We start from the raw sequence: 26,001 nt of genomic DNA, 5'->3' as shown, positions 1-26,001 counted from the left end.
ATCGCTGGACCACAAAAGGTACTGAGAAAGCAGAAACTCAGAAGGACCCCATGCGCCTTGGTCCTCAGAGCTGCCCCGGAAGCGGGGGCGGGGGCAGGAAGGGTCTCTGGGTCCTGCAGCACTCTGCCTCCAGTGCGCCCATCCCCCCGCCCCCGCCCCCGCCCCCGCCCCTCACCAGGCCCCGCCCAGCCGCAGTCCTCTAGGGCCCTGTCCCCAGTGCCCACTCTGCAAACACCCCTCATCTGGCTGCTGTCAGACCCAAGGACGGGGGACAGCACCCTAACTCATGCCCGGGCCGCTCTCCTGCACACACTGTGTGCAAAACGCTGCCTGCCTTTCTCACAGCTCGTCCTAGGGGGGTCGCTGCTGCTGCTTCTTCGGTCCGGCCCACACCACTGGGGGTCAGGCTGTAGCAGGAACAGGAGCCAGAGGGCGGAGGCGTGACTCCAGAACACCACGCTGTCCCCGGAGCCTCCCGAGGCTGCATGGGCTGCGTGCGACCCGCAGGAAAACCCGTGTGCACTGACTCCACACCGGAAGGCAGGCAGGAAGCGGCACGCTGCAGGCGGCTGTACCTGGCGCGTGGGTTTCTGATGCAGGCCCGTGAGCAGAAGCGCAGGCAGGGGGGGCGGCCGGTGGGCGCAGGGAGCAGCTGGCCCACAGACGCCCCCAGTCCTGGCCCGGCCCAGGGGACCGTGCGTGGGAGAAAGAAGACCGGAGGCCGCCACCGGCCGCCCAGAGCTTCCTGTCTCCGCCCAGCCTGCGAGGCGGAGGACCGCAGACCCCGCTCTGTCTCCGGGCCCCAGCACCGCAGTCCGGCGGAGCCACTGAGAGCGCGCTACCTCCAGTGAACACAGGAAGGAGACGTTTTACGGTCAGTCGGTGCCCACGTCTTTCTCACCCTCCTGTGGACCAAGTGACTGTCTCTAAACCTCCAGAACCACTCAGTGCTTCACACAGAAAGCTTCCAGCCCCATCATCCATGTTCCACAAGAAAAGCCAGTCCCAGGACACACAGCACGGGATTCCACGCGTGTGTTCATTCCTCACGTGAGTGCGTTTCTGCACACCCAAGTCTGACAGTGTTTAAAGTAACAGCTGAAAATCTCAGTCTTCTCCACCTCCAAGCCCAGGAAGTATAAACAGCAGCAACCCAGACTGCAGGGACGAGGACACCCCAGTGTCCCCAGGTGTCAGGCAGCTCCAGTGCAGACGGTGACAGCAGCCAGGCTGCTGGATGGAGGCGTGGGCGAGGGAGGGTGCCCCAGGCAGCGGGCCCGCTGGGCTCTGGGGAGGGTAATGCCTGCTTGGTGGCACCGAGTCTGTGGTGTGGTGCCAGGGGGGGACCATCCCGTGGGCATGCTGGCCTGCCCACTCCTCTGGGCCCAGGGCTGGTTCCAGGAAAGAGCCTCCTCTGGGGGCTGCCAGGTGTTTACAGCAGCTGGGCCCCCTCCTCGCTCCTGCAGCCCCAGGTGCTCCGGTGTCAGAGCCACGCAAAGCCCCCTGCTGTGTCCAGCCGTGTGGAACGCCCGTCCGTAGGGTGCCCGCCCCACCCCGCACCCTGACCCCAGGCTTCAGGCTTCCCTCCAGTGACAGAGACAACAGCGAGGGCTGTGGGGACATGTATGGATTTATTACATCATCCCGAACACAGACGAGCCCACGCAGCCATGGGCGAGATCCCAGCCTGCACAGCGCGTGCCCGCTCACCGGGGCAGCAGGCGCCACTGGGCCCCGCGTGGGTTGCGGTGGCCACCGCAGCAGCTTTCACAAGACTGGGGTCAACGTCAAGAAGTCCCAGCAGCGGCCTGTTCTGCGGTCGCATGCTGCGTCAGCGGGGAGGGTACCAGGTCCGGGCAGACGGAGCGCAGGCCCGAGCGGCACCTGCCGGAGCTGCAGGGGCCCGGCCAGAACCGCCCGCGGGAGTTCCCGCAACAGCGGCTTCTTCGGAGACCGAAGGCCACAGCATCGGGGCCCTTCAGTGCCAGGACCCTCCCAGCCCCACGTTCCCTTTGGCCCCGACGAGGGGAGCGTCTCGCCCCGGCTCTGTTGTCCAGGGGCTCCGGTGCCCCTGGGAGTTGCGCTCAGTGGTCCCAGGGCCCCCACTCAGCATCCAGAAGACGCACGTGCAGGACCTCGGGGCGACAGCTGCCCCAGGGCCACCCCTCCAGGGCCAGGGGCTCCGCACAGCTGGGCCCCGTGGGGAGGGGCGTGTTTGCCCTCACATCAGCCCCAGCAGGAGCAGCGCGAGGGACTTCTGCTCTGTCACCTGTGCCCCGGTGCGGGCCAGCTCCACGGCTGAGGGAGACAGGGGACCAGCTGCCTCCAGAAACAACCCCCTCTCCAGTCCCAATCTCAACCGTGTCCATAGTTACAAAAAAGCCAGAGAGCAGCCCAGGATCCGGGAGCCTTTGGGTGGCAATGGGGAGGCGCAGGGACGCAGCACTGGGCACCCTGCTCGCCCGTGGGCTCGGGGCTGGGCCAGGGGCCCGTGGGAAGTGCCCCTGAAGCAGCAGCTTCTCCCAACCCTCTGTCCCAAGGCCACAGCCCAACTAAGAGCTTGGGGACAAACGCTGGGCCTGAGTTAGCAAGGGGGCAGGGCGGGGGGCGGGCGTGATAACCAGATGATGACAGTGACGTGTGGGCACTTCCAGGACAAAGACCCAAGTCCATGCCACGGAGCCTTGGTTGTCAAAACCAGCCTGAGGTGGGCACAGTCCCCAGGGCCGGTGCTGTCACTGGGAGCCTAGCAATCCTGCCTCCTTACAGACCTGGCCTTCCACGGTGCTGGCCCCCCTTCCAGGTACAGACACAGCCTCCGTGGGAGGAGGACCAAGGCAGGTCACCAGCCCAGCGGGGCCCCAGCGGGGGTCCTCCTGTAGGGCCTCATGGAAGATGTGTTTTGGGGCCAGCACTCAGGGGGCAGGAGAGGGTCCCTGGGGAGGGCGGAGGGGACTCACAGATGGGCCCTGCGTCACACGGCCCGGGTCTCGGCTTCAATCTTCTGTTCCCCGTGCAGGCTGTCGGGGTCCTGCATCTGGGCCACGCTCTGCCGCAGGGCGATCTCAGGGCCCCCGCCATACAGGCTGTGCAGGTAGGCCCAGGTCTCCTCCGAAATCTGCCCGTAGTCAGCGCCTGCGGGGCCCAGAGGCCGGCGGTCGGGCAGAGCTCGCCCCCACCCCCTCGTCCCCACCCCCTCGCGCCCTCGTCCCCTCGATGAGACTGTGGTCTTGGCTGCGGGGGCTCCGGGGGGCCAGGTCCCAAGGGAGGTGGGGGGGGGGGCAATCACGGCTTCTGTGCAGAGCGGCCAAATGGGAACCTCAGGGTTTTCTAGTGCAGCACCCACATCTCTGGCTGTGCCTCTCCTCTCCCAGGGGTGGGGTTCACAGGAAGGGCGGGCAGGTGAGGCCAGCAGAGGACAGTAGAGGCTGGCGTGGCGCGGTGGGGGGGGGGCTCGAGGACCCAATAAGCCACAGAGAGGCCAAGGGCCTCCTCCACCTGCTGGGGTCCTGGGCCTGGTCTTGGGTGGTGCTCAGTCTGATTCAGACAGGCGGCAAGGGGGCCCCCGGAAGGACCTGCCTGGCAGCCTGGGGGACAGAGGGGAGGAGCCTGGCTGGCCAGGGAGACCAGGGCTGGAACCTGGGAGACTCACCCTGCTTCAGCTGGATGTGGCCGCTTCCTTTCACCTGCGCAATCCTACTGTTGTCAATGGGGCCGGGGGCCTCTGGGACAGACAGGGCTCAGACTCAGCACCCCTGCGCGGCGGGAGGAAGCCCCAGTCCCAGCTCCACACTGGCCTTCCGCCCGGCAGATGAGAACTGGCCCAAGGTGTGGCTCCAGCCCCTGTGATCCTGAAGAGGCTGTCCGGAGCCCGAGGGGCCCGTGGGGAGGCCTCACAGGGCGAGGGGGTGGGGCACCAGATGCTCATCTACAGACGCCCGAGAGCCAGAAGGGACTCGGAGCGTCCCTGGACCCAGCAGAGGGACTTCCCAGGACTCTCTCACTAGCTTCCAACCCCAGCGTCGGGGATGGGGGGCGGAGCAGGGCCAGTGCCGGGGGGACATCACCCTAATCTCTGATGGCAGTTGCTACTCTCTGAGCACCCTTCCCGGGTACCCCAATATCTGAGGTAACCCTCAACAGCTATGTGAAACAGCAGTGCCTACAGAGGCTGGGGAGGCCACTGCCGGGGCCGAGCTGGGGGTGGACCCGGAGCCAGGCTCTCCGACGCAGCCACGCCCAGCCACCCCACTACCACTAGGGCACCCTTCCCACCCGGCGGGGCAGGGACAGCAGCGAAGCCAAGCCCCTTCCCCCGAGCACAGGCTGGGGCTTATGCTCTGAGAGGCAAATGGCCACGGCGTGGAACCCGCGGGCTCTGCCCACAGCGCCGGGACCCAGACCCCGACCTGAGCGCCTGCCTGGGAGGCTGTGGGGCAGTGAGGGTGCCCGCCTGCATGGGGGCTTGGGCTCGGGCACTGCCCTTCCTCCCTGGGACCATGCGGGACCCTGGGAGCTGCCTTGGGAGGGGCCTGTGTCCACCTCAGTAGGTCAAGGGGCCAAGAGTCCGTAGCCATCTGACAACTAAAACCTATTACTCAGGGCAAGAGAACCCCCAAAGGAAGGGGCCTGTAGGGAGGGGACAGCAGCCTCCTCCGGGCATCAGCTGGAGAGCACAGAGGGCAGGGCACGCGCGCCCCGGCCCAGGCGGGGGTGGGGGGCTGGAAGAGCACCCGCCATCTCGCTCCCCGGGGAAGCACCGACACCGCGGGCAGGCACGGTCTCCGGCCCCGCCCCGCCCCGCCTCTGGGACGCCCCCAGCAGACGCAGCCCCAAGGACCCCGGGCCGGGGCCCCTGCCCCACTCACCGTTGTCCTTGCCCTTGACAAAGGCCTCCCACTTGCGGAACCACTGCATGCTGATGCAGTAAATGACGCCCGGCGACTCCTCGGCCTGGAACGCCTTGTTCAGCTGGGGGGTGGGCGGGGCACAGGGCGGCGGGAGGGTCAGCGAGCACCCCCACCCCGGCGTGGCCCCGCCCCGCCCCCACTGGGCACCGGAGACAGCAGACTTAGGGCTGCCGGACAAGTCCATAGAAAACGAACGCCTCCCACAACCCGCCACTCACACGACCGTCACCAACACTGTGGCAAATCGAATGCTTCTCCATAACTTTAAAAACTCAGTTGAGCCCGCCTGGTCGCAGCTCTTTGGCCCACGTCCTAGAACGAGCTCACTCATGAACGATTCTGACTGCATCCTGTGTCACTGGCCACAGCAGCGTCCTTTAGCGTCTCTGGCCCAGCCCTCCCCTGCTGAGTGACGGATGGCCCCCGAGACCCCTGTTCCGAGCAGCACCAGGGAGCGGGGCGCTCACACACCCGTCCGCATAAGTCCCTTCCTAAACGGATCACACTGGGCCTAGTTCTGCAACCTTTGTTCACTGAATGCGTCTCTCCACGTCACTTTGTTCTCAACAAGGAGACTGTCCCCCAGGAAACAGCTGCCAATGCCTGGTGGCAATCTTGGTTGTCACCAGCACCGATTAGACGGAGGCCAGGGATGCTGCTACATCTCCAGCGGCACGTGGGACAGCCCCGCAGTAAAGACGCCTCCCGCCCCGAACGGCAGAGCGCTGTCCCGCGGCGACCGCTCACTACTGTGCCAAGCAGATGAGCCCAGACTTACCCAGCCCAGCCGCTCTGCCAGTACAAACCCTAACTGTCCGGCCAGGCCTCTGGGCACCCTGACCTCCCACGAAACACAGCCTCCAGACAGACAGACTTGTCCTCAGGCCCCGTGTGTCCCCAGCAGAGGCTGGAGCCTGGCTCCCCCAGCGCACCCCTCCCCACCAGCTGCATGCACCTTAATGAAGGTGTCGATCTCGATCCGCCTGCGCTTGGCCAGCGCCTCAATCTCCACCTGGCAGATGGAGCACACGTACAGATGGTTCACGGCAGGGCCGCCCCCAAACCTGCACAGCGGGGCGGGGCGGGGGGCAGAGAGAAACACACGCAGCCCTGAGGGGCGGTCCCCGAGGACAGGTCCTCCCGTCTGGGAGGCTCCCCAGCCATGCGCCTGTGGGGGCCCCGTGCACAGCCTGCTCACTCGTCTGTCACGGGTACCAGACTGCCATGGGCACCAGCATGCCCGTGTGCCCACGACCCCAGCGGGGCGCCTGCCCCAGGGCCGGGACATCACAGCATTTGCTTCACGGCCAAAGGACATGTTAACGCTCTTGCTTCCCTTCCTGGTTACCCGGCAGGGGCTGCTGCGGTGGCTGACAGTGTGCCCGCTGGACCCTGAGGACACCCTCGTGGGGGGCTGCAGGCAGGAGCACGGACCCCACAGGATTTGGGCTGCATCTCCTGTGGGGTTCTGTTCCTCCCACTGGCAACAGGGCAGAGCGTGCACCTGACCTGCCAAGTGGGCGGGGCAGCGCCAGTCCAGGAGGCCAGGCAGCCGGAACTCCATGACCTCTCCTTCCATACCAGTCTGAGCCCTCCCTCAAGGCCGGGGCACATCCCGCCTGCCTGGCTGCAGAGTGACCCAGCCCTGGGCAGGTCCTCAGGAGAGCCCCAGGCAGCACAGGCCTTAGGCCCCCTGAGCTGGGCATGGGGCAGGGGAGGGACAGCGGCCAGCCTCCCCGCAGCCAGCTCTCCAGGACTCTGTGAGAGGGGCCCGTACGCTCGCTCCTGTGGAGCCCGGGTTCTGCCGCTTGTGACGGGCGGGGCCCACGCGATGCCCACCAGTGACGCCTCTGTCGGCGCAGACACAGCCGCGAGGGAAGGCCCTGCCCGCTCTCCGCCCCCGCCCAGCTGGGCGCCGGCCCGCACCTGGGAGAGGCCACGGCACCTCACCTGTTGTACAGGTGCTCCCACACGCTCTGGGGCAGGATCACCACCAGGTCGTCGATGTAGTGGTACTTGTTGGGCGGGATCCCTGCGGGGGAGGGCGCCGGGAGCGGGAGGTGGGCGCTAGGCCGGCCGCCCCCCCCCCCACACACACACAGGGAAGGCGCCCTCACCTCCGTGGGAGCAGAGGAAGGTGTGGTTGGTGATGGGCCCCGGCTCAGCGAAGGTGTTGAACTTGTTGAGCCACTCCCGGGACACGTAGAAGCGCAGCAGGCTGGGCTCTCGCATGGCCGCCAGGGCCACCACCTGCTGCCGCTCCCGCACGGCGTCCTCGCTGCTCTTCCTGGGGGGGGGGGGGCTTAGGAGCAGCAGGGCCTGGGCTCACGCCACCCCCCCAAGCCCGCCTGTCCCATGCAGGGGCACCAGCCACGCCCTGTCCAGGGGTGTGTTCAGAGGCACCCCCACCTCCTGGATCCAACCTCCCAAACCCGCCTTCCTGCACCACTTGGCGATCCATCCGCATCTCTGCAGGTCCCACCACCCACACCAGAGTCCTGGCCACCACCGCCTCCCGCAGGTCCCTCCATGCCTCCCGCGGGGACCACCACCGCCTCCCGCGGGGACTACCACCGCCTCCCACAGGGACCACTGTAAAAGACACAAACCCAGCATCAGGTTTTCCACTTCCCCGCAGCCAGAAGGCAGTTAGAATCTTGAACTCTCACCCCCTGGGCCTTAAAAGCGTCCAGGCTGCAGCCCCTCACATGCACCCAGAGTTAGGCCCTGGGAAGCAGTGGCAGGAGGTCCAGGCCCCCCCTGCCCCTCCCGCGCCTGCGCAGCCCCGCACCTGTAGAAGAGGACGTAGGCCTCCGCGCTCTGCACCACCGTCTCGTGGACCTCGGTGACGTACTGGTCATCGAACTCATACCACTGCCCGTTGACCACATTCTGGCAGTAGGCAATGTAGTGGCCGCCTGCGCCGGGAGAGGCGGCCGGTCACAGAGGCCGTGGGGAACGGGGCCGGGCTGGGGCCGGGCTGCGGTCACTGGACTCACTGCCTGCTGTGCCGTGGTGGCAGATGACCGAGAGGAGGTCGTAGGTGGTGATCTGGGACGTGCACTCCTTGGCAAGGAAGGGGTGCAGGTCAAGTCCCTCAAGGGGGAAGGAGACGTGGCTGCTGATCTTGAAGGAGTACATCACCTCGTGCCGAAAGCGTTTCAGGTGAACGCACAGGATCTGGGGGGAGGAGCCGACCAGGGCCCTGTGACCCCGTGTGCCCTGACAGGGGCCTCGGGGCAGGACCCCGGGACACCCAGTGGCTCACTGTCTGACCCACTCTGGTCTTGTCACCCAAGTGGAAACAAGAAACGCAGCGGCTAGAGCCTTCCGGAGCCCAGGCCCGCTGCTGGGCCCTGCCCACTGACCGCAGAGCTCCGCGTGGGGGCCGCGCCAGGCTCCCGAAGTCCCACAGGAAAGGTGGACAGGCGTGGGCAGAGTTACAGAACCAGGGCCGGCTGCCGGGGGTGGGGGGGCGGGGGCGTCCCCGAGAGCCGCCGGCCTGCACAGGCAGCTGACCGTCCCTGCCCACCGAGTTTGCCTCCCCCAAACTCTGACAACCAGCTCTGTTGGCACGGCCGGCCTTTCCCAGTGCCGGCCCGGGCACCCACGTCTTGGGGCCTGCTCCCCTGCCCCCGCCGCACGGGCCTCCCCGGGGCGGGCCGTTTTGCCCACCCGGTCCTGCCCGGCTCTCCCTCCAGAGGCTGACACCAGCCCACGTCCCCTGGGCTCACGCAGACGCCACCCCCTCAGAAAGGCCTTCCCTGACAGCCTGCCAACCAGGTCCCCTCCCCTCACAGCTGCTTGCTCCAGGGGGCCCCCTCAGTGCCCCTACCCCTGCCTCAGGGTGACAAAGGACCTGGGGCCACGGAGAGAGGGCCCCAGGTCACAGAGGGAAAATGAGCCCTGTCCCTCTGCCAGACGCCCCCGACCCCCACCCGCCCACCACGAGGGCTCAGGCTCAGCGCAGCACCCCGCGCCCCCGAGTCGGCGTGGAGAGGCCCCGCGGGCAGAGGCGCGGGCTGTCCCACTCACCTCGGGCAGCCGCAGCACCTTGCAGTACTTCACCCCGTTCCGCAGCCTGGGGGGCGGGGAGAGAGCCGGCCGGGGCGGTGAGCAGGCAGCGCGGGGGCGGCGAGGGGATGAGCGTCCCTCCCGCCCTGTCACCTCTGCGAGGCCAGGCTTGGACCTCCTGGGGCAACCCGGGCGGGGCACGTGGAACACGCAGGACCACAGAGGGCGACACAGGGCGACAGAGAGGGACGCGGGAAACCAGGGAGGGGCCCGCGCGCAGGCACTCACTTTTTACAGCGCTCGCAGCTGTACATGTTGTCGCCTAGGGCAGGGAGGACACGGAAGACAGGCGAGGGTTAGGGACGGGAGTGAGGGGCGGGGCCACGCTAGGGTTCGAGAGCAAGAAATGCAAGCGCGGCCTCTGCCCGAGAGAGACCCGTTTTAGCTTCAAGGACACACGCGCTGAAGGTGAAGGGGCGGTAAGTGTCGTAACTGAAGGAGCAGGGGTGGCTGCAGGAGACGGGATGCGCCCTCAGCTAAAGTCAGTTACAGGAGACACAGAGGGTCGCTGTGGCATAAAGGGGTGGATCATGGGCAGGATGTGGCCATTGTAAACAAACGTGCGCCCCACCCCGGAGCCCCAAAATCTTTAAAACGAATAGTAACACGGCTGGAGGGAGAAACAGACAGCAACACAGTAAGAGCAGGGGACTTCGGTGCCCCACTCCGCGCACTGGACAGATCGCCCGACGGAAAACCAGCGCGGCCGGCAGCCCCGAACTGCAGCGCAAAGCCAACGTGACCCCCAGACCCGCCAGACGCTCTCGCCAATGGCAACGGTCCCGTGCTGGGCCACAGCACAAGCCCCAACACATTTCAGGGGATGGAAATCATATCTAGTATAGTTTCCAACCACAATGGTGTGAAATGGAAAAACAAAGAATAAAAAATTTTAAAAAACTGCCATAAAATATTCACAGCAATCGGCGGGCAAAGAAAAAATCAAAGGGGAATTCGGAAATTATCTTGAGACAAATGAAAAGGAAAAGTCAACATACCAGCACAATGGGATGCAGCAAGCGGTCCTAAGGGGGAATTTTACAGCAATAAATGTCTACAGTCACAAACCAAGCAAACAAACAAAAAATAAGCAACCTATCTTTAAATCTCCAGGACTTAGACAAGAAGAATAAACTAAACCTGAAGTTAGCGGAATGCAGGAAATGATCAAGATTAGCACAGAAGTGAATGACACACACTAGAAAGACAAGGAGAAAAAAAATCAACAAAACTAAGATTTTTAATTAAAAATGATAAGCAAAGCTTAGAAACCTTTAGCTAGATTAATCAAGAAAAAAGAGAGGACTCAAACAAACTTATAAATGGAAGAGCTGTTACAACTGATACCACGGAAATCCAAAGGATCAGAGGAGACCACACCAACAAACTGGAGAGCCTAGAAGAAACGGATGAATGCCGAGAAACACACAACCTCCCAAGGCTGAGTCAGGAAGAAAGAGAAAATCTGAGCCAGCCAATAACGACTAAGGAGATTGGAACAGTAATTTAAAAACCTGCCAATGAAGGAAATCCCAGGAGGTTTCACGGGTGAATTCTACCAAACAAGTAAAGAAGAATGAACACCAATCCATCTCAAACTCTTCCAAAAAAACTGAAGGGGAGGAGCACTCCCAAACTCATTTTACGAGGCCAGCATTACCCTTATACCAAAGCCAGATAAGGAAACCACAAGAAAAGAACACTACACGCCAATATCCCCGATGAATACAGATGGAAAAAGGTCTCCACAAAATTCTAGCAAACCGAATTCAACAGCACATTAAAGACGATCGCACACCACAATCAGGCGGGATTTATGCCCGGGATGCAAGGATGGCTCACTGTGCAAATCAACAAACATGATGCAGATGCACTAAGTGACAGAACGAAGGGTAAGATTACACCACCCTCTTGGTAGGCACAGAAAAACCATTTCACAAATTTCAGTACCCATCTTTTCATGATAAGAGATTTCAACAAACTGGGCACCGAAGCAGCATACCTCCCATGACACGGGCCCCATGCGACACACCCACAGCTAACAGAAGACTCCACGGTGAAAAGCTGAAAGCTCTCCCTCTAAGGTCAGGGGCGAGGCGGGGGGGCCCGCTCTCACCACGCCTGCTCAGCACAGTACTGGAAGTCCCAGCCAGACTCAACAGAAAAATGGGAAAAGGACAGAAATGGGAAGCTTCAAAACAGGAAATACTAACAGCCAATACACTTAAAAAAAAAAAAAAAGTTCAAGCTAATCAATATTCAAGGCAGTGTAAAATGAGAGCATATCATTTTTGTCCACCGAGTTGGCAAGAAAAGAAAAACAGGTGAACCCCTAAGAGCTGCAAGGGGGCGGCCTGGGAGGGCACGCAGCTGACCGGTGAGCCCCAGAAACCTCCAAGTGCATGCTGTCCCAGCGGCCCCGCCCACGCCAGCCCGGCCCACTCACCCTTCAGCTCATCAGCAGCAAAGAAGGCGGCAAGGCAGTCTTCCAGGGTGATGACTGGCCCCCAAAACCAGCTGGGGGTACAGGAAACCACAAACCTACAGAGACAGAAAGGGGGTGGCGGGGGTGCTGCCAGGGTTGGGCAAGGCCCGGCCCCAGGGAGGCATCTTGGCCCAGCGGGTGGAGCAGGCAGAGGTCTAGAGCCGGACACCTGGGACCACCAGCCTGCGGGTCAGTGTTCTTGAGCCACCCCCTGCTCAGCTGCGAAGGGGCCTGACCACGCTGGCTGTTCTCTGGGGCCAGCACCTGTCCCTGGGGCCAGGCGGGTAAAGCAGGCGAGGGGTGCAGCAGGGGCTATGGGCAGCGGCCACTGCCCGGCCTGTGCTCCAGCTGCCACCCGCCTCTCTAGCTGCTGCCTGGTCACACCTGTCGTTACCTGCCATCCAGTCCAAGGGCCTACCCGGTCCAGGCCATCACAGGGTGGATGAGGGACGCCCCCAGGCCCCCAGCTGACCCACGCATATTCAGCCTGGAGCGCCCCCTGGACTCTGCCCTCATCCCCACAAACGCTTGTACTTGGCTGTTTAAGGTCTGTCGTCTGCCAGGCTGTGAGTCCCAGGGAGGCCGGGCTAGGGTGGTCTTGTGTCTCCAGCGGGTAGGAGAGGGGCGTACCGTCGGATGTACTCCATGATGAAGGCCAGCCAGCCCTGGGCGCTGTAGCTGTCCCCGCAGGCACCTGGCTTGGCTGGCACGTTCTGGTAGATGGCAGAGTGGAGCTTGGCCAGGTCCTCCTTGCCAGGAATGGGAAGTGACAGGTCCTGAAATGTCTCCACTGTAGTGGACACCTGTGGGGTAAAAGGTCAGCCGGGGTGTCCACCTTCCAGAATTCCGCCCCGCTCAGGTCAAGCAAAATCAGCACCCTGAGTCCCAGCCACCAGCTGGCTGGTGTGGGGCAGAGGGCCTGCTCCCCAACTCCTGGATGTGGGCGCCCTGCAGCCAGGGCCCTGTCCCGGGGCTCCGGGTGGAGAACACGCTCCCCCATCCCTAACCCAGGGAGGACTGCCCAGGCTGCCGGAGCCAGAACACCCGCCCCGCCGCAGGGCACCCACCCGGTCACAGGTGAGACACTGCACCAGGCTGAGGATGGAGCCGTCGAAGATGTCGGAGATGACGCTGCGGTAGCGCTGCTCCTTCCGCCGCCGGCTGCCGGAGCTCAGCGCCTGGGCTGGGGGCACAGCAGGGAACTCGGTCCAGCGCTGGCTGGGGCTGGGGCAGGGGCAGGGGCAGGGGCAGGAGTGGGGCTTGCCTGGCCAGGACATGGGGTCAAATCTGAGTCACGTGACTGGGTAGGCATGACACCCTGGTGCCTCACTCATGGTCTCTAAGATGGGGCTCCCCATTCAGGTCCCAGGGATGTTGGGGGGCTCAGAGATAGCCCTGGTGACGAGTGCTCAGGATGCAGCCACAGGCACGACCTCCACGCCCAGCCCCAAGCTCCGCGCGATGCCCACGGACCGCCCCTCCCGCCGGACCCTCCAAACCTTTCTTGAGCACATAGGACGGTCCCATCCGCACGGGGCTCGCACGAGGAGGGCTGCTGGCCAGCTTGGCGTGGCCCTCGTGGTGGTGGACGGGGCTGCAGGGCCGAGATGCACTGCGCATGTGGGCCTCGTTGTCGGGCTCTGGGGGCAGAAGGGGACTGTGCTAGGCCAGGGCCGCCGAGCCAGCTCCAGGGCCTGGTCACGGGGAGGACCTGCCAGCACCTCCTAAAGGGACCGAGGCCTGAGTCCCCCCCACACTGTGTCCCCTGTCTGTGCCCACACACTGCACATTTGCAGGCGGGGGCTCGGGGCTCCAGGGCGGGCTCTGAATCCCACACTGGCTTTATCAGCTAAATGAGCCTGGACTTCGGGCTGTTTCTCACCCGGAAGGTGGGTCTCGTGGTGGAAAACGCCCCAGGATGGTGGGAGAACGGAGCGTGTGGTGCCTGGTGCACAGTAGGCGCCGGGCCAGGCTGGCGGGTACCTGGTGTGCGGCAGGGACTGGAGGGCCGTGGCGACGGTGGCTGAGCCTCTGGGGGCTGGCGGTCCAGGGCGGCCAGGGCGGTGTCCACGTCAGCGTCCTCGTCCACTTGCTCCGAGCTGGTGCGCTGCTGGCCCCAGGAGAACTTGCGCTCCTTCAGCCGCTCCTTCTCGGAGATGGCGCGGCCCGCCTCCTCCGCCATGAGCAGCTCTGCCTCGGCCTGCGAGCTGCCGCCGCCACGACCCTGCCCGTCACCCTCGCCCCTGTCGCTGCTCGAGTCGCAGGACAGAAACTCGTCCTCCGATGGGCTCCGGTCGCCCTCCCGCTTCTCGTCCGTGTCGCTCAAGTCCGAGTCCCGGGCCTCCGTCAGGGCTGCCGCCGCCGCCACCACAGGCTCCTTGAGCTCCTCGTGCAGCTGGTCCATGAGGCAGCGCAGGAACTCTTGGGTGTCCTGGAACCAGAGGCAGCGTCACGGGGCTTCCCCTGGGCGGGGAGGAGCCTGCCGCGAGCGCCCTGCTGCTCCTGGTGACGAGGAGCACAGCGGCCGCACTGAGCCGGTCCTCGGTCCTCGTGGGAGCCCGGTGCAGACACACGGCTGCCTCTCAGGGGCCTCCATGGTGGTCTGTCCTAACCCCCCTCTGCTGGGCACACTGGGGCTCGGAGGGGCCGAGGGACCCCTCGCAGGCCACACGGCAGCTGCAAGGTGGCAGAGCCGGGACCCCTGCTGCATCCATCTGACTCCCAGCTGGTGGCTTCTGACTCAGCGTGGGAGAGAGCGGAGGTGTCATGCTTAGCCACTGAGGTCACCTTGCTCCCTGAAGGAGGGGGTACGGGCCAGGCAGGGAGCCCCGGCACAAGGAAGGAGGACGCACAAGGAGCGGGGGCAGCGAGGGCTCAGCTGAGCCCCGCAGGGAGCAGCTCCACCGCAGGCCGGCCGCCCGCGCCCCGGACCCCGCCTCCGGCCCTCCCTGCTCTCCCAGTCCTGCCGGTGCCCCGGCCGCCTTCCCTTGCCATTGTGACCTGTGGCAGGAGTCCAGGGTCTCACCTTCCTGCACACCTGGGCATGACTGGGACTAAGCTGTCACTTCAGGTCTCAAATCACAGCATCGATGCTCCGGGACACCGTTGCCAGCCCAGCAGGAAGCCAGGGCAGCAAGGCCGTGGGCACAGCCCGTCCCTGAGCCCAGCCGACAGTGGCGCCCACACGGGAGGCATTTTAAAATGTCTGAAGACCATGGCGGCAGCCAGCCTCCCAAGGCTCGGCGCACTTGGTCCTTTCCTGGGCCACTGGGTTCCAAGCCCAGGTCTGTTCCTCCCAGTCCCTGACTCGGACGCCGGAAGCAGCACCCAACTCCTGACCACGTGAGGCAGGCACCGTGCAGCGGCCAGATCCAGCCGAGAACCCAAAGCCTCCCGTCAGAGGTGGGGAGGGCGGCCACTTCTCCGCTCTGGCTGTGGGAAGGGAGGGCTCAGCGTGGGCTTCCTGGCAAAGAGCCGAACCCAGAGAGCGGAGAAACTGAGCACTCCCTCACGGCGCATCTGGAGGGGGGAGGGGACGAGGTCCTGTGTCAGGGGCTCTGAAAGGGTCTTTAAGAGCCAGGCCTTCCACACGCCCCCGACTTTCTGTCTGGTTCTTCCTTTTAACAAAAAGGACCCTGTAGGTCACTAAAATCTCAAGCCCTGTGGCAGCAAGGCAGACAGCAGCCTCTGGCCAGTGGGAGGCCCCAGCTGCATCTACACTTAGAAACGTCCCCTGCTGTGGGGATGTGAGGCTAGTGTGGCATCCTGGGTAGGCCCAGGGTGGCCCTGAGGGACGGGACGGCTCTGTGAGGCCCGACCCCTCTCCTGCCTCTGTGTGCTGTGTGACCTGGGCAGTTGTGAAACCTCTCTGAGCCTCAGCTTCTTACCTATAACATGGGGTGGGGGACGACAGGGCCCACTCAAAGGGGGTTCTGTGGGGAGACACAGGGCTGTACCTATGTGGCAGGTAGTGACCACTTAGTAAATGATGGATGCTGGATTCTGATCACTATGCAGACATTATCATTCTCCAGAAAGGGTGGTGCTCGGGCAGCGCCGGGCTTCTCAGTCAGGGGCCTGGCGTTCATCCAGCAGAGGGTGTGAGCAGAGAACCACCAGCAGCCCTCAGCCTGGGCAGGGACGGGAGGCAGGGGCCGAAGGCGTCCCTCACGTGACCGTTCCCGGCCCCCACATTCCAGCAGCAGGAACAGCAACCCAGACGGGCCCAGCCGCCCCTGCCAGCCCAGCAGTGGAACCTCAGCCGCGTGACCGTCTGGGGCCGGGACCCGGACCACGACCCGCTCGGCTTGGGGCTCTGTCTTGGTCCCATCACTTTAGGCCACAGAAGATGCCAGTCTCGAAGGGGCTCCCTAGATTTACAAAACTCATCGTCAAATGTGGACTTGAATCAAAGTGAGGCTCTGCCTGTGGTTTGAAAAACAGGGAACCTCGTGCCCTTTTGAATACAGTGCCAAGGCACACAGGCTCTGGAATCAGACTGCCTCAGGTGAAAGTCCCCTCTGCCGTGTGCCTGCCGTGTAACCGGGGCGAGTGACTTGGCCACTCTCTTAAGTGGGGAGAACATGAGCAGGTTGCTAGGAGGCTTCAATGTCCTGGACGTGAAGGGTCCAGGCACTCAGCCTCTGCCACCGTTTTCCTTGCTGGGCTGGGCTTTAAAGCCAGGCCCGGTAGGTAGTGGCCCTGGGTGTCCCCTGCACAGCTCGGGTGGCCTACCTGCTGGGCGTAGCCCCGGAACATTGGGTTGACCAACTTGATCCCATGGGACAGGCTGGTGGGAACCACGTAGCTTGGGCTGTAGGAAGACCAGACCCATGAGTGCAGGCGGCCTGCTCCAAGTTCTCCGTCCCCTGAAGGTGACACGCAGCCAGCCAGTAGGGCAGGGTCAGACCCAGCGAGTCCAGGAGGGGGGACCAGCCAGGGGCCGCAGCAGGCTCACGCATCTCCACGGTCATGGCTCCCCCAGGCAAAGGGCTCTTGACTGGGCGGCATCAGTTCCTGCTAGTCCATGGCATGCCTACCTTAGAACTGTTTCCATTCTAAAATATTTATTGTGGTTTTTCTCATTTCAAAGGTAATACATGTTCAATATTGAAAAATCTAGTACAGCACAGAGAATATAGTCAATAATATTATAAATAATTAGGTTCCGTGCTAAATGGGTGCTGGATTTATCAGGGGGGATAACCTCGTAAGTTACATAAATGTCTGACCACTATGTGGTACACCTGAACTAATATAATAGTTAATGTCAACTGTCATTGAAAAAGAAAAAAAGAAAAATCTAAAGTTTCAGAAAAGCCTAACAAAGAAACATTACCACTAACAACACTACCCAGAAATGACTCCCACTAAGATTTCTAGATTTTTCTATGAAAATCCAGACACATATACAAAATCACATGCAATGTATATACTTAAACAAACTTGGCTTCCTACGAAATTGGAATTATATTGCATCGTCCTGCTTTATAATCTGCTTCTACACTCAATACATGTTTGTGCCCTCATTTTAAATTATTCCCAATTCTGACGTTTTCTGGAGAAACAGGTCTAACCCAAGCTTCTGGTCTTTAACTTTGTTTTGCACGCCAGCCACCACTTAGGAGACCCCTCCCTACATGCACCGCCGTGGCTGTGACCTTCGAGGGGTCACGGCGGGCATGGGCCTCAGCGCACACGTAGCCGTGAAGCGGCTGCCGGCTGGGATCGGCACCAGGTTCAGTTTCTAGCTCCGTCTCTCAGGAGCTGACCTTGAGCAAGTCACTTCACTCTCCCTGAAACTCAGTTTCCCCGGATCTTAAAACAGAGCTGGCTATGGTCTCCATCTCGCAGGGCAGGCGGCCGCCCGCAGGAGGGCCGAGTACACAGGAAGCGCTCCGTGGAGCAGCCGAGAGGAAACCCTGTCCCCACACACCTGCTGGGTCCAGGTCCGGGGCTGTCACTCACCGTTTCCGGTGCCAGACCTCGGATACCAGCTTCTGGTAACTCTTGCACAGGGCCGGCTTCTTGTCCGTGCGCACCAGGCCCCCACACTCCAAGAAGAACTGAGTCAGCGGAGGGCTGGGCCCAGGGGAGTGAGCCAGGTCAGGAGCGAGAAGGGGGGTAAGTGTGGCGTGGTCAGAAAGAGCTGGGAGGGGGGGCAAAGGCTTCGGGGCAGGGGGGTGCTTGTGTGGGGGACATACTGCAGCCCACAGACAACTAGAAGGATCCCACCTGCCATGGGCTGCACTGTGTCCCCCAAACTTACATGTTGGAGTCCTAACCCCCAGTGCCACAGAACGTGGCTGTATTTGGATACAGGGTCTTTGGGCCCTAAGCCAGTGGGACTGGTGTCCTGCTAAGAGGACACTTGGGCACAGCGTGAGCAGGGGGAAGAAGACGCCCGGACGCAGGGAGGAGGCCACCGCAGGAAATCGAGCGGGGAGGCCTCAGGAGAAACCACCCTGCCACCACCTTGACTTCGGACTTCCAGCCTCAGAACTGAGAGTAAGTCTCCGCTATGTAAGCCGCCCGGCCTGTGGGGTCCGTTCCGGTGGCCCCGCTCCCCTCCCTGGTGGGTGGCTCCCCCCCTGAGGGCTGGCTGCATGAACACGAGAGGGGCCAGCACCAGCCCTTCGTACCAGCCCATTTGGGGGAAGCCTTCCTGAGCCCCTTCCTTGGGGTTTCCCATCTTATCTCATCACAGAGGAGGTGGGCATTCACCCTAACGCTAACCCTAACGCTAACCCTAACCCCAACGCTACCAGGTGTGGATAGCTACTCTAAAGACTCGGGGCCGCGTCCCTCCGGACTCCGTGGACCTTCCAGTTGTTTCCAGTAAAGCACAGGACGGTGCGCACGCACACACACCTTCCTCCACCTCTCTGCTATCTCGTCAGGATGAACTCCCACAGCGGGGGCCGCTGGGTCCAAGGACACGTGTGTTTTTAGGGGGTCTGATGTGTATCCATATACACGTGTCTGTGGGCACATGCAGCACAGCTTGGGGGCCGCTGCTGCTACTTCCAGGCTCCTGGGGACAGCTCCTGGCCCCACCTCCCGGAGAAGGTGACCACCTACCAGTTGGACAGGGCCTGCAGCGCAGCGTTCATGTAGCAGGAGTTCCCGAGGTTCTTCATGCCCGTGAGGCCTGTAACACCAGCGCACATGGCAGGGGGTGGGGGTGGGGTCGTGGCGAGCGCCCTGCACAGCCAGGGAACCTCCCATGCCCGCTTAGTAGATGAGCTGCGGCTCTCGGGCCACCACAGGACAGAGGCGGCTGGTGGTCCGCCCCAGAGAGCCACCAAGTAAGTAAGTGTGGTTCCCGCTCACCAGCTGTGGCCACTGGAGCGTATCTAACAGGACAACTGTGCCCTCCACCCGTTAGATATGAGGGGCCAGCCTTCCCGGGGTCACACAGCAGTGACAGGGCAGGAAGACTCGGCTGCGTGGGCTGGCACTCCAAGGAAAGCAGCCACGCTATATGGGCCAGCCACCACTCCACCCGATGCCCAGTGCATGCAGAGCTTCCCCACCCAGAGAGGCCCCCCCCAAGCCTAGGCCCAATAGCACCCCCTGCTCTGAGGGTCATTACCTCGAGGTTTCAGGTCATCGTCCTCTGACTCAGACTCCCCTTCATCGGCCACAGCAATAGGGACAGCTTTCAGAGGGTGGGAGGGCAGTGGAGAGTCCTGTGTTCGAGACCCAGAGTGAGGAAAATGGGGGGGGGAGCAGATAGGGAGAGAGGCCCCCGGGTCGCAGAGGGAGGGAAGCCCCGCTGCCGAGCAGAGGACAGCACAAAAGAGCTGGCGCTGGTGGCCTTGCCCTGGGAACTTACGTTCTATTTACAACAATGAATAAAAGTTATTTACCTTATTTTTAATAGATTTGGAAAACAAAGAACAATAACATGCAATCCAGTTTCCCTGAGAAAACCGCTTTTAGAAGTCTCTATGTCTCAAAAAAAGTCTGTATGTAACTGTATAAATTTTTAACTTTTAATACACACACACACACATACACACACACACACCCAAAACAGGATACTGTATGCATTGCTTTACAGCCTTTTTTGGAAAAAAATCACCAGCAGCTACTATATCCACAAACACATTCCACAAATGCTAGCCGGCACCGATTACGTGACGGACACTAAATGTGGAAGAGGCGCGACGCGCACACAGACCCCCAGGCCCGCCGGAGCCCCTCCACCACCGGCCAGCGCGACAGCTGGCCTACTGACCGCCCCCAGGCCGGCCCTGCGCTGGGGCCACTGAGCTGCCACCTCCGGAGGGGGGCTGGTGACACCCTGCCTGGTGCGTCACCAGGGTGGTGTCCAGGCATGTCCCACGGGGCAGCTCGCTGCTGTGACTACTCGTGACTGCCCTGGGATCCGTTTTACACCCGGGGTCACCAGGGCTCTCCATAGACCTGCTCTGGCCCCCCCGCCCGGGCTCACCCAAGCCCTGCATTTACATACACGGTCTCCGCCGTCCGGCAAGCTACCCAAGGGAGGCCCTGTTTGTTCCCAGTCACCTCGGTGTCCTTATCACCTCACTCGGGCCTTGGCATGGAGCTGAGGCCCAGTGACACGAGCCCCTCAGTCACCCGGGATGGTGACCAGGAACAGATGCTGTCCGGCACCCACCAATCCGTGCTCCACCAAGGCTCAGGCCACACTGCCCCTCCCTCCGCACGTGTCACCACCGAACGAAGCGATGCGTGGCCCCGCTCACCTGCTCGGACAGTTTGGGGTCGGGGGCCGGCGGGGGTGCCGCCAGCCGCTGCTCGGGGAACACCTCCTTCTCGCAGGCGTAGCACCAGACGCGCAGCGTGGTCAGGTTCACTGTCAGGTGGTGCTTTTTTGCCTGGAAGGCAAGGTCCAAATGCGGTCAAGGCTGCACTGGCCTAACAGGCGCCCCGAGCCAGCCCCGGGGCTGCCACTGCTCTCAGCTCGCAGTAGGAGGCCCCATGGGGACAGAGGCCTGAAGGCCAGCACCTGCTCACCCTGCCACCAGGCTGGCCGAGGGCGCGCAAGCAGACACGCGCTCCTGCTGCTTCGCTTATGGTTATCCCCATTTTACAGACACAGCCGCTGAGGCCCGGAGCGGGGACATGGAGCTGGGAGGTGGCGGCCACCACACTCACCTGCGCGTGAATGGTGCTGTGGTCGGCGAAGGACTCTCCGCAGCCAACGTAGGGGCAGGCGACCTGGGGACAGAGGGTGGGCCGGGGGCCGGGGCTGAACAGGAGGACGGTGCGGCGCCAGGAGCCAGTGTCCCCACCTCTACCCAAGGGGACGTCACCCAACAGGGAAGCCCCGCCACCTTGCAGGACACAGGTTTACCCCCGCAAGTTCTCAGGAATGGCCACCAGAAACACGGCCCCTGTCTCTGAGCAGGAGGGACAGGCAGGGCCACAGCTAATCCTGGGCAAAGACTCTCTCCACCTCCATGTGTCCCTTTTTCAACAAGTTCCTGACGGCCAGTTACTGGGGTCCCCATTTCTGGCAGGAATGCCTGGGTCTCGGCATTTTCTAACTGGGGGTGCTGAACAGGTAGAGGCGGTGGGGCCTCAGGCTGACCCAGTGGCCCGCAGTGTGGCCAGCGTGGCCCCGATGACCCTGCCTTTGGCCTTGACCTCTCCTGTCCCAAATCCACCCACCCACCAAGGCCAGGCTCCCGTGCCTCCGCACACGGCCTGCACCCCGGCCACCGGCCGCTTCTCCGCAGGAGCGCTGGGATCCTTTCCACCTGCCATCAGCACTGCAGAGGCTGCTGAGGGCCCTTCAAGTCAAACAGGAGGCGTCACTTCCTGCACGAGGCTTCTGTGTCTGGCTCCCAGGAGGGCCTGTGGGCCGCCAGGAGGTAGGCCCAGGCCTCATACTTCCTGCTGTCTGCCCCCCGGGGGGCCCAGACAGTGTCTCACAATCTACTTTATACTGAGCGTCAGGACCGAAAAGAAGAGGCCAGAGTCACCTGGGGGGCCCTGTGTCTTTTGCAAAGACAGACTTGAACTGAGATGTTCACCTCTTAAAGCTGCCTTTTTTTTTCCCTACTTGTTTTTGTTTTTGAAAAAATTTTAAGTAACATTTTTAGTACAATTTCAAAATGCAATAAATACATGTAGAAAATTTGAGCGGGGTTGGGGGGGAGTAATGGGGAGAAAAGTGGGACAATTGTAATGGAAAAACAATAAATAAAAGAAAATTTGAAAAATACTACAAAATTGGAGAAAAAATAAAAGTTACCCATAATTCCACTACCCACTGAAAACTGTCATATTCTCTCTGTTGTCCTTTTTTTAAAGATTTTATTTATTTATTTTTAGAGAGAGGGGAAAGAAGAAACATCAATGTGTGGTTGCCTCTCCTGCACCCCCAACTGGGGACCTGGCCTGTAACCCAGGTACGTGCCCTGACTGGGAATCGAACCAGCAACACTTGGTTCGCAGGCCAATGCTCAATCCACTGAGACACAGCAGCCAGGGCTTTGTTGGTCTTTTTTAATTAGCAATAATCATAATGAAAACACAAGCAGATTTTACTGGGTACAGCCTCCTGCCACACACCCTGCTAAGTCCCTCACAGGCATCACGTCCTCAAACTACACCTGACTCCCAGGTGGAGACAGTCATCAGTGCTGTGGCCCTGATGTCATAGGTGGGACAGGCTGCTACTAAAAGGCCAAGGTGCAGAGCGAGAGGCCCATGGGCACGTGCGAGGAGAGGTTGCTGCCTCTGGTGCAGACGGGACCATCTAGCCCAGAATCTTCTCCATCCTTGTCATTTTAAATGGCTGCCAAGGCATCCAGCTGGGGACTCGTTGACTCTGGCGCCCTCTTGGCTGGGGAACTGCACCTGAGACGGTGCCCTGTGTCCCCGCCCAAGGTTCCAGCAGGTCCCAGCCCGGTCTAGACCACGCCCCCAGCAGCTGCGAGGAGCCCTTACCTGGAGACAGGCCCACAGGTTCGGCCCAGAGACTCCACATGACTGACAGGTACCCTGTGTGAGGTGTAGGACAGACAGCAAAGGGTGACAGCCTGTGGGAGGTGCCCCCGGTCCCCTGCCCACTCCGGCCCTAAATGTGTCAGCTTAAAGGCTTTGTTTGCCTCAGAAAGGCCCTCACCGGCCCACGGTTCCCCATTTCACACTCTGTTGTTTGAGTCTGCTTGTATCACGGGCCTGAAAAAACATTTTCAATGAAGTCACTTGGAACTTGGAGCCCTTCATTGGCAACCTCATCTCGCCTGGACTCCGCCCTTTCTTTCTCCCCAGCCAGCGCGTGGCTCCGTGAAAGGAGACGGCCTGCTTGGTCTACACCTGTGACTTCACAGAGTCTGCTACTAATTAGGAGCTCAATACATTTGCTGACCACAGAAAACACCAGGCAACTGGTGGTTGGGGGACGGAGCCCCCTCCTTGTCTACCAGTATCCCCGCTTCTTGCTTTGACAACGGGATGCACGAATTCCGAGCACTGAGCCAGCCAGCTGCAGATGGCGTCCCAGCCCCCACCGGGATCCCGGAGCTCAGTTCTAGTTAATGGAGGAGAGCGAGAGTGGCAGGTGCCACCTGGGAGCTGTGGCTCCCTTCCTCGTCCCCTTTCTTCCATGGTCTGGAGTGTGGATGTGACGGTGGGACCTGAAGCCCCGGCCTTGGCCTTGGACGTGAGAAGGGCGGAGGCAGCCCATCAGCCCTAAGAAAGTTATGTAGGGTACAGTTTCCGCTGCTGTAACAAAGAGACCCTGGAATACAGGGCCTTACATGAGATAGTTTACTTTTCTTCCTAGTGAGCTACCTGTTCACATCCTTGCCCCCCCACCCCCACCACCGGGTATTTTTAAACAATGCTGGCTTCATTTTGTAGATTTCCGGAAGCTCAGAGAGGTGCTGATGGGGTGCCCTCCGAGACGCAGGCCTGAGACAGCTCCACGCGCTCTCGGTCTCTCCGCCACAGAAACACTATCGCTTCCAGAAGGCTGCCCGGTGCCAGCACACATCGCCCCACGTTCTGCCACCTCTTTCCCACCTCGTTCATCTCCCTGCTTTCAGGTTCCCCTGTTCCTGCCCCCACGGGAGGAAAAGTCCTCTTGGCGTGTCTCACTTATTGCTCTGTGCAGACCCGGGAGAAAAACCCAGCACTAGACAGCACAGTGCTCCGCAGCCTCGCTCGGCCCCCCCTCCAGGCCACACAGGAAGTGAAACTGCCTCAACCGAAGAAAAAGGCACTTTGAAGAACTGACCCCCCGTACAGGCCAGGACTGACCCAGCTCGGGCCACAGGCCCCCCAGGACCCGCTGGTGCAGGGAGACTGAACTGCTACCATTTGGTGCCTGGAACCAAGAGCCGCCACTACGTCCATGAACCTGACCCTTGACCCCACTCCGGGGAAGGTGCCCTACTTGGGCTCTGGCCATGCAACTGCGACATCTCTACAAGGCCATTCGTCACAGCGTCGTTTGTTTTGGCAGGAGGTGGCCAAGAGCCCAGGTGTCCGCCCACAGGAGATCAGTTCTGGAATCCACACGTGAAACAGGACAGACGGTGAGAAAGCTGTCCCAGCAGACCAACGTCACAGGCCCCTGAGGCACACTGTCACGTGAATAAAGCCTCCGGCAGGCTACCCCTCATGACGTAAAGGGGAAAAGGAAAAATGAGCACATTCGCATGTTTGCATAAAGAAACTCTGAAAAGATACTAAAGAAGCCCCCGTAACTGGTTCCCTGAGGGTGGGCTGGGGAAGGGGGCACGGGGCGGGAGGGGGGAGGGGCAGGAAGGGGACTTCTTGACACTTCTGCTCTTATAATCTTTCAGTTTTGAGCCATGTGAAAGTGTTACATATTCAAGAAGTTTAAATTTGACAGAGAAAGATGATGACACTTCCTCCCGAGTGCAAGAGGCCCCCCTCGTCGCCTCGGCTGCCCCCAGCCCTCCCCGGGTTGCGCGGGTGAGATTGCCCACGGAGTCACAAGGTGATTCAGTACCGGCCCTGGCCGGGCCCCGTGCACCCGCTCCGGCCGCTAACAGACACAGCAGTGGTGCCTTGCGACGCGCCTGGGAGAAGGGACAGCTAAGGCCGCTAGGACACAACCCAGCAGGCCTCCCGAGCAGATGCCAGCTCTGTCCCCTACACAGAAGGACCAGCAGAGGCTGTCGGGAGCCGATCTGCCGCTGCAGAAACGTCTGTCCCCCAGGAGCGCAGAGGCCCTGAGCGTGGGTCTCGGCCCCCATAACGTCCGGCCCCGCACCTTGGATTTGAGCAGCAAGTCGTCTTTGGTCACCTCCCCTATCGAGTCCAGGTGAGGGCAAAGGTCCCTGGCATCCCCCATTCTGGCCTGGTCTCACCTACGGGAAAACACAGGAGTCCCGGGTTAGATGTCGCAGCCCCTGCTAAAGGGAGGTAGAGGCGCTAGCAGCTCCGTGCCTGCCCTTGGCCTTGCGTCCCGGCCCAGCCACATCATCAGCCAGTGAGCGGGGGAAGCTGCTGAGCTTCGCTGAGCCTCCCGCTCCCTGCCCGGGCACTGGGGTGAAGAGAGCACCCACCCCCGGGATGCTCGCAGGACCCACAGCGGGAGCGAGCTGGATGGTGAAACACAAGGCAGCCCTGGGGGGTCGCAGGGCCCCTTTCCTGGCTGTGACACCGTGCTACCGACACACCAAAGATGTGGTGCCCCTGGGGGGAGCTGGGTGCAGGGCACGTGGGAACTCCTGGCACATTTTTGGCAACTTCCTGTGAATTATAATTATGTCCAAAGATAACATATAAAAATGAATTACTAGATAAATGCTTCCACCCCCCAATATTGTAGCAGAAATCACACCCAGGAATCTGACTGCTGATTCTAGCTCCAAACCGTTGCCAAGAAAGGTCCAAACCAACCGAAGGTGTAAGTGGAGTGGAGGCTGCTTTAATGAGAAGCTGAGGATACGTGTCCCATAAGCCACTTCTTCACCCCAAATGGCCAGGCAGACACCCCCGGCTCCCAGCCAGAAGGGGGGGTGCTGGTGCGGATTAGGGGCCAGGCATTATTTCATTAGAAACGCCCCCAGTAACCTCGGAGGCCGTGGTGGTCAGCCCCGCCTCACAGACAGGAGAGCTGGGGCTGACGCCGAGACCCACGCGGGCCAGCCCGGTGGCCCCTGCTCGCGTTCCCTCTCACTTATCGGACACGCAAGCAGAGGCGTGGTGCCCGACAGGACTCCGGTGTGGTGCCCACGGGTCCGTCACCCGGCTTCAGCACTTAGTTCAAGTTCACGGCCACTCTGCTTTGCTTCACCTCAGCCTCCCACTTGCTCCTTTGGGCAGCAAATCCCAGACAGCATATCATTTCATGCATGTATGTTTTTGTAAAAGGACTTGAAAAAAAATCGAAAACACAATTTGATTATTTTCCCTAAAAGGAAAAACCCACACTCCCTCTTCGGTCTGTGCCTAAGGGCCGCCCCTGCGTCGGGGTGCTGGGGGCCTACCTCTGTGGGCAGCGACTCCCCCAGGAAGCAGGCACCGTCCACATTCTCTGTTGGCAGCCGACAG

The 26,001-nt window shown here is 61.5% G+C and overlaps 1 protein-coding gene across 1 annotated transcript; it reads right to left on the bottom strand.

The window, feature by feature from the left end:
* Positions 1–1,612: 1,612 nt before the first annotated feature.
* Positions 1,613–26,001, bottom strand: USP20 (ubiquitin specific peptidase 20). The gene is made up of 24 exons (XM_090274882.1): positions 25,938–26,001; positions 24,716–24,812; positions 22,417–22,470; positions 20,617–20,679; positions 20,205–20,336; positions 19,064–19,160; positions 18,550–18,619; positions 17,437–17,550; positions 16,204–16,282; positions 13,453–13,900; positions 12,969–13,109; positions 12,537–12,652; positions 12,100–12,272; positions 11,431–11,525; positions 9,213–9,246; positions 8,946–8,991; positions 7,910–8,090; positions 7,702–7,828; positions 7,028–7,197; positions 6,861–6,942; positions 5,866–5,974; positions 4,869–4,971; positions 3,653–3,724; positions 1,613–3,135 (listed from the first exon to the last, which is right to left on the bottom strand). Exons 2-24 carry the CDS (start codon positions 24,794–24,796, stop codon positions 2,975–2,977), a joined length of 2,748 nt encoding a protein of 915 aa, XP_090131008.1. The 5' UTR covers positions 24,797–24,812; positions 25,938–26,001; the 3' UTR covers positions 1,613–2,974.

Source organism: Furipterus horrens, unplaced genomic scaffold (assembly GCF_987537825.1).
Source record: "Furipterus horrens unplaced genomic scaffold, mFurHor1.1.pri manual_scaffold_4, whole genome shotgun sequence".
Classification (NCBI taxonomy): domain Eukaryota; kingdom Metazoa; phylum Chordata; class Mammalia; order Chiroptera; family Furipteridae; genus Furipterus; species Furipterus horrens.
Note: the sequence above shows the minus strand (reverse complement) of the source record. Positions and strands in the feature narration are given on the sequence as shown.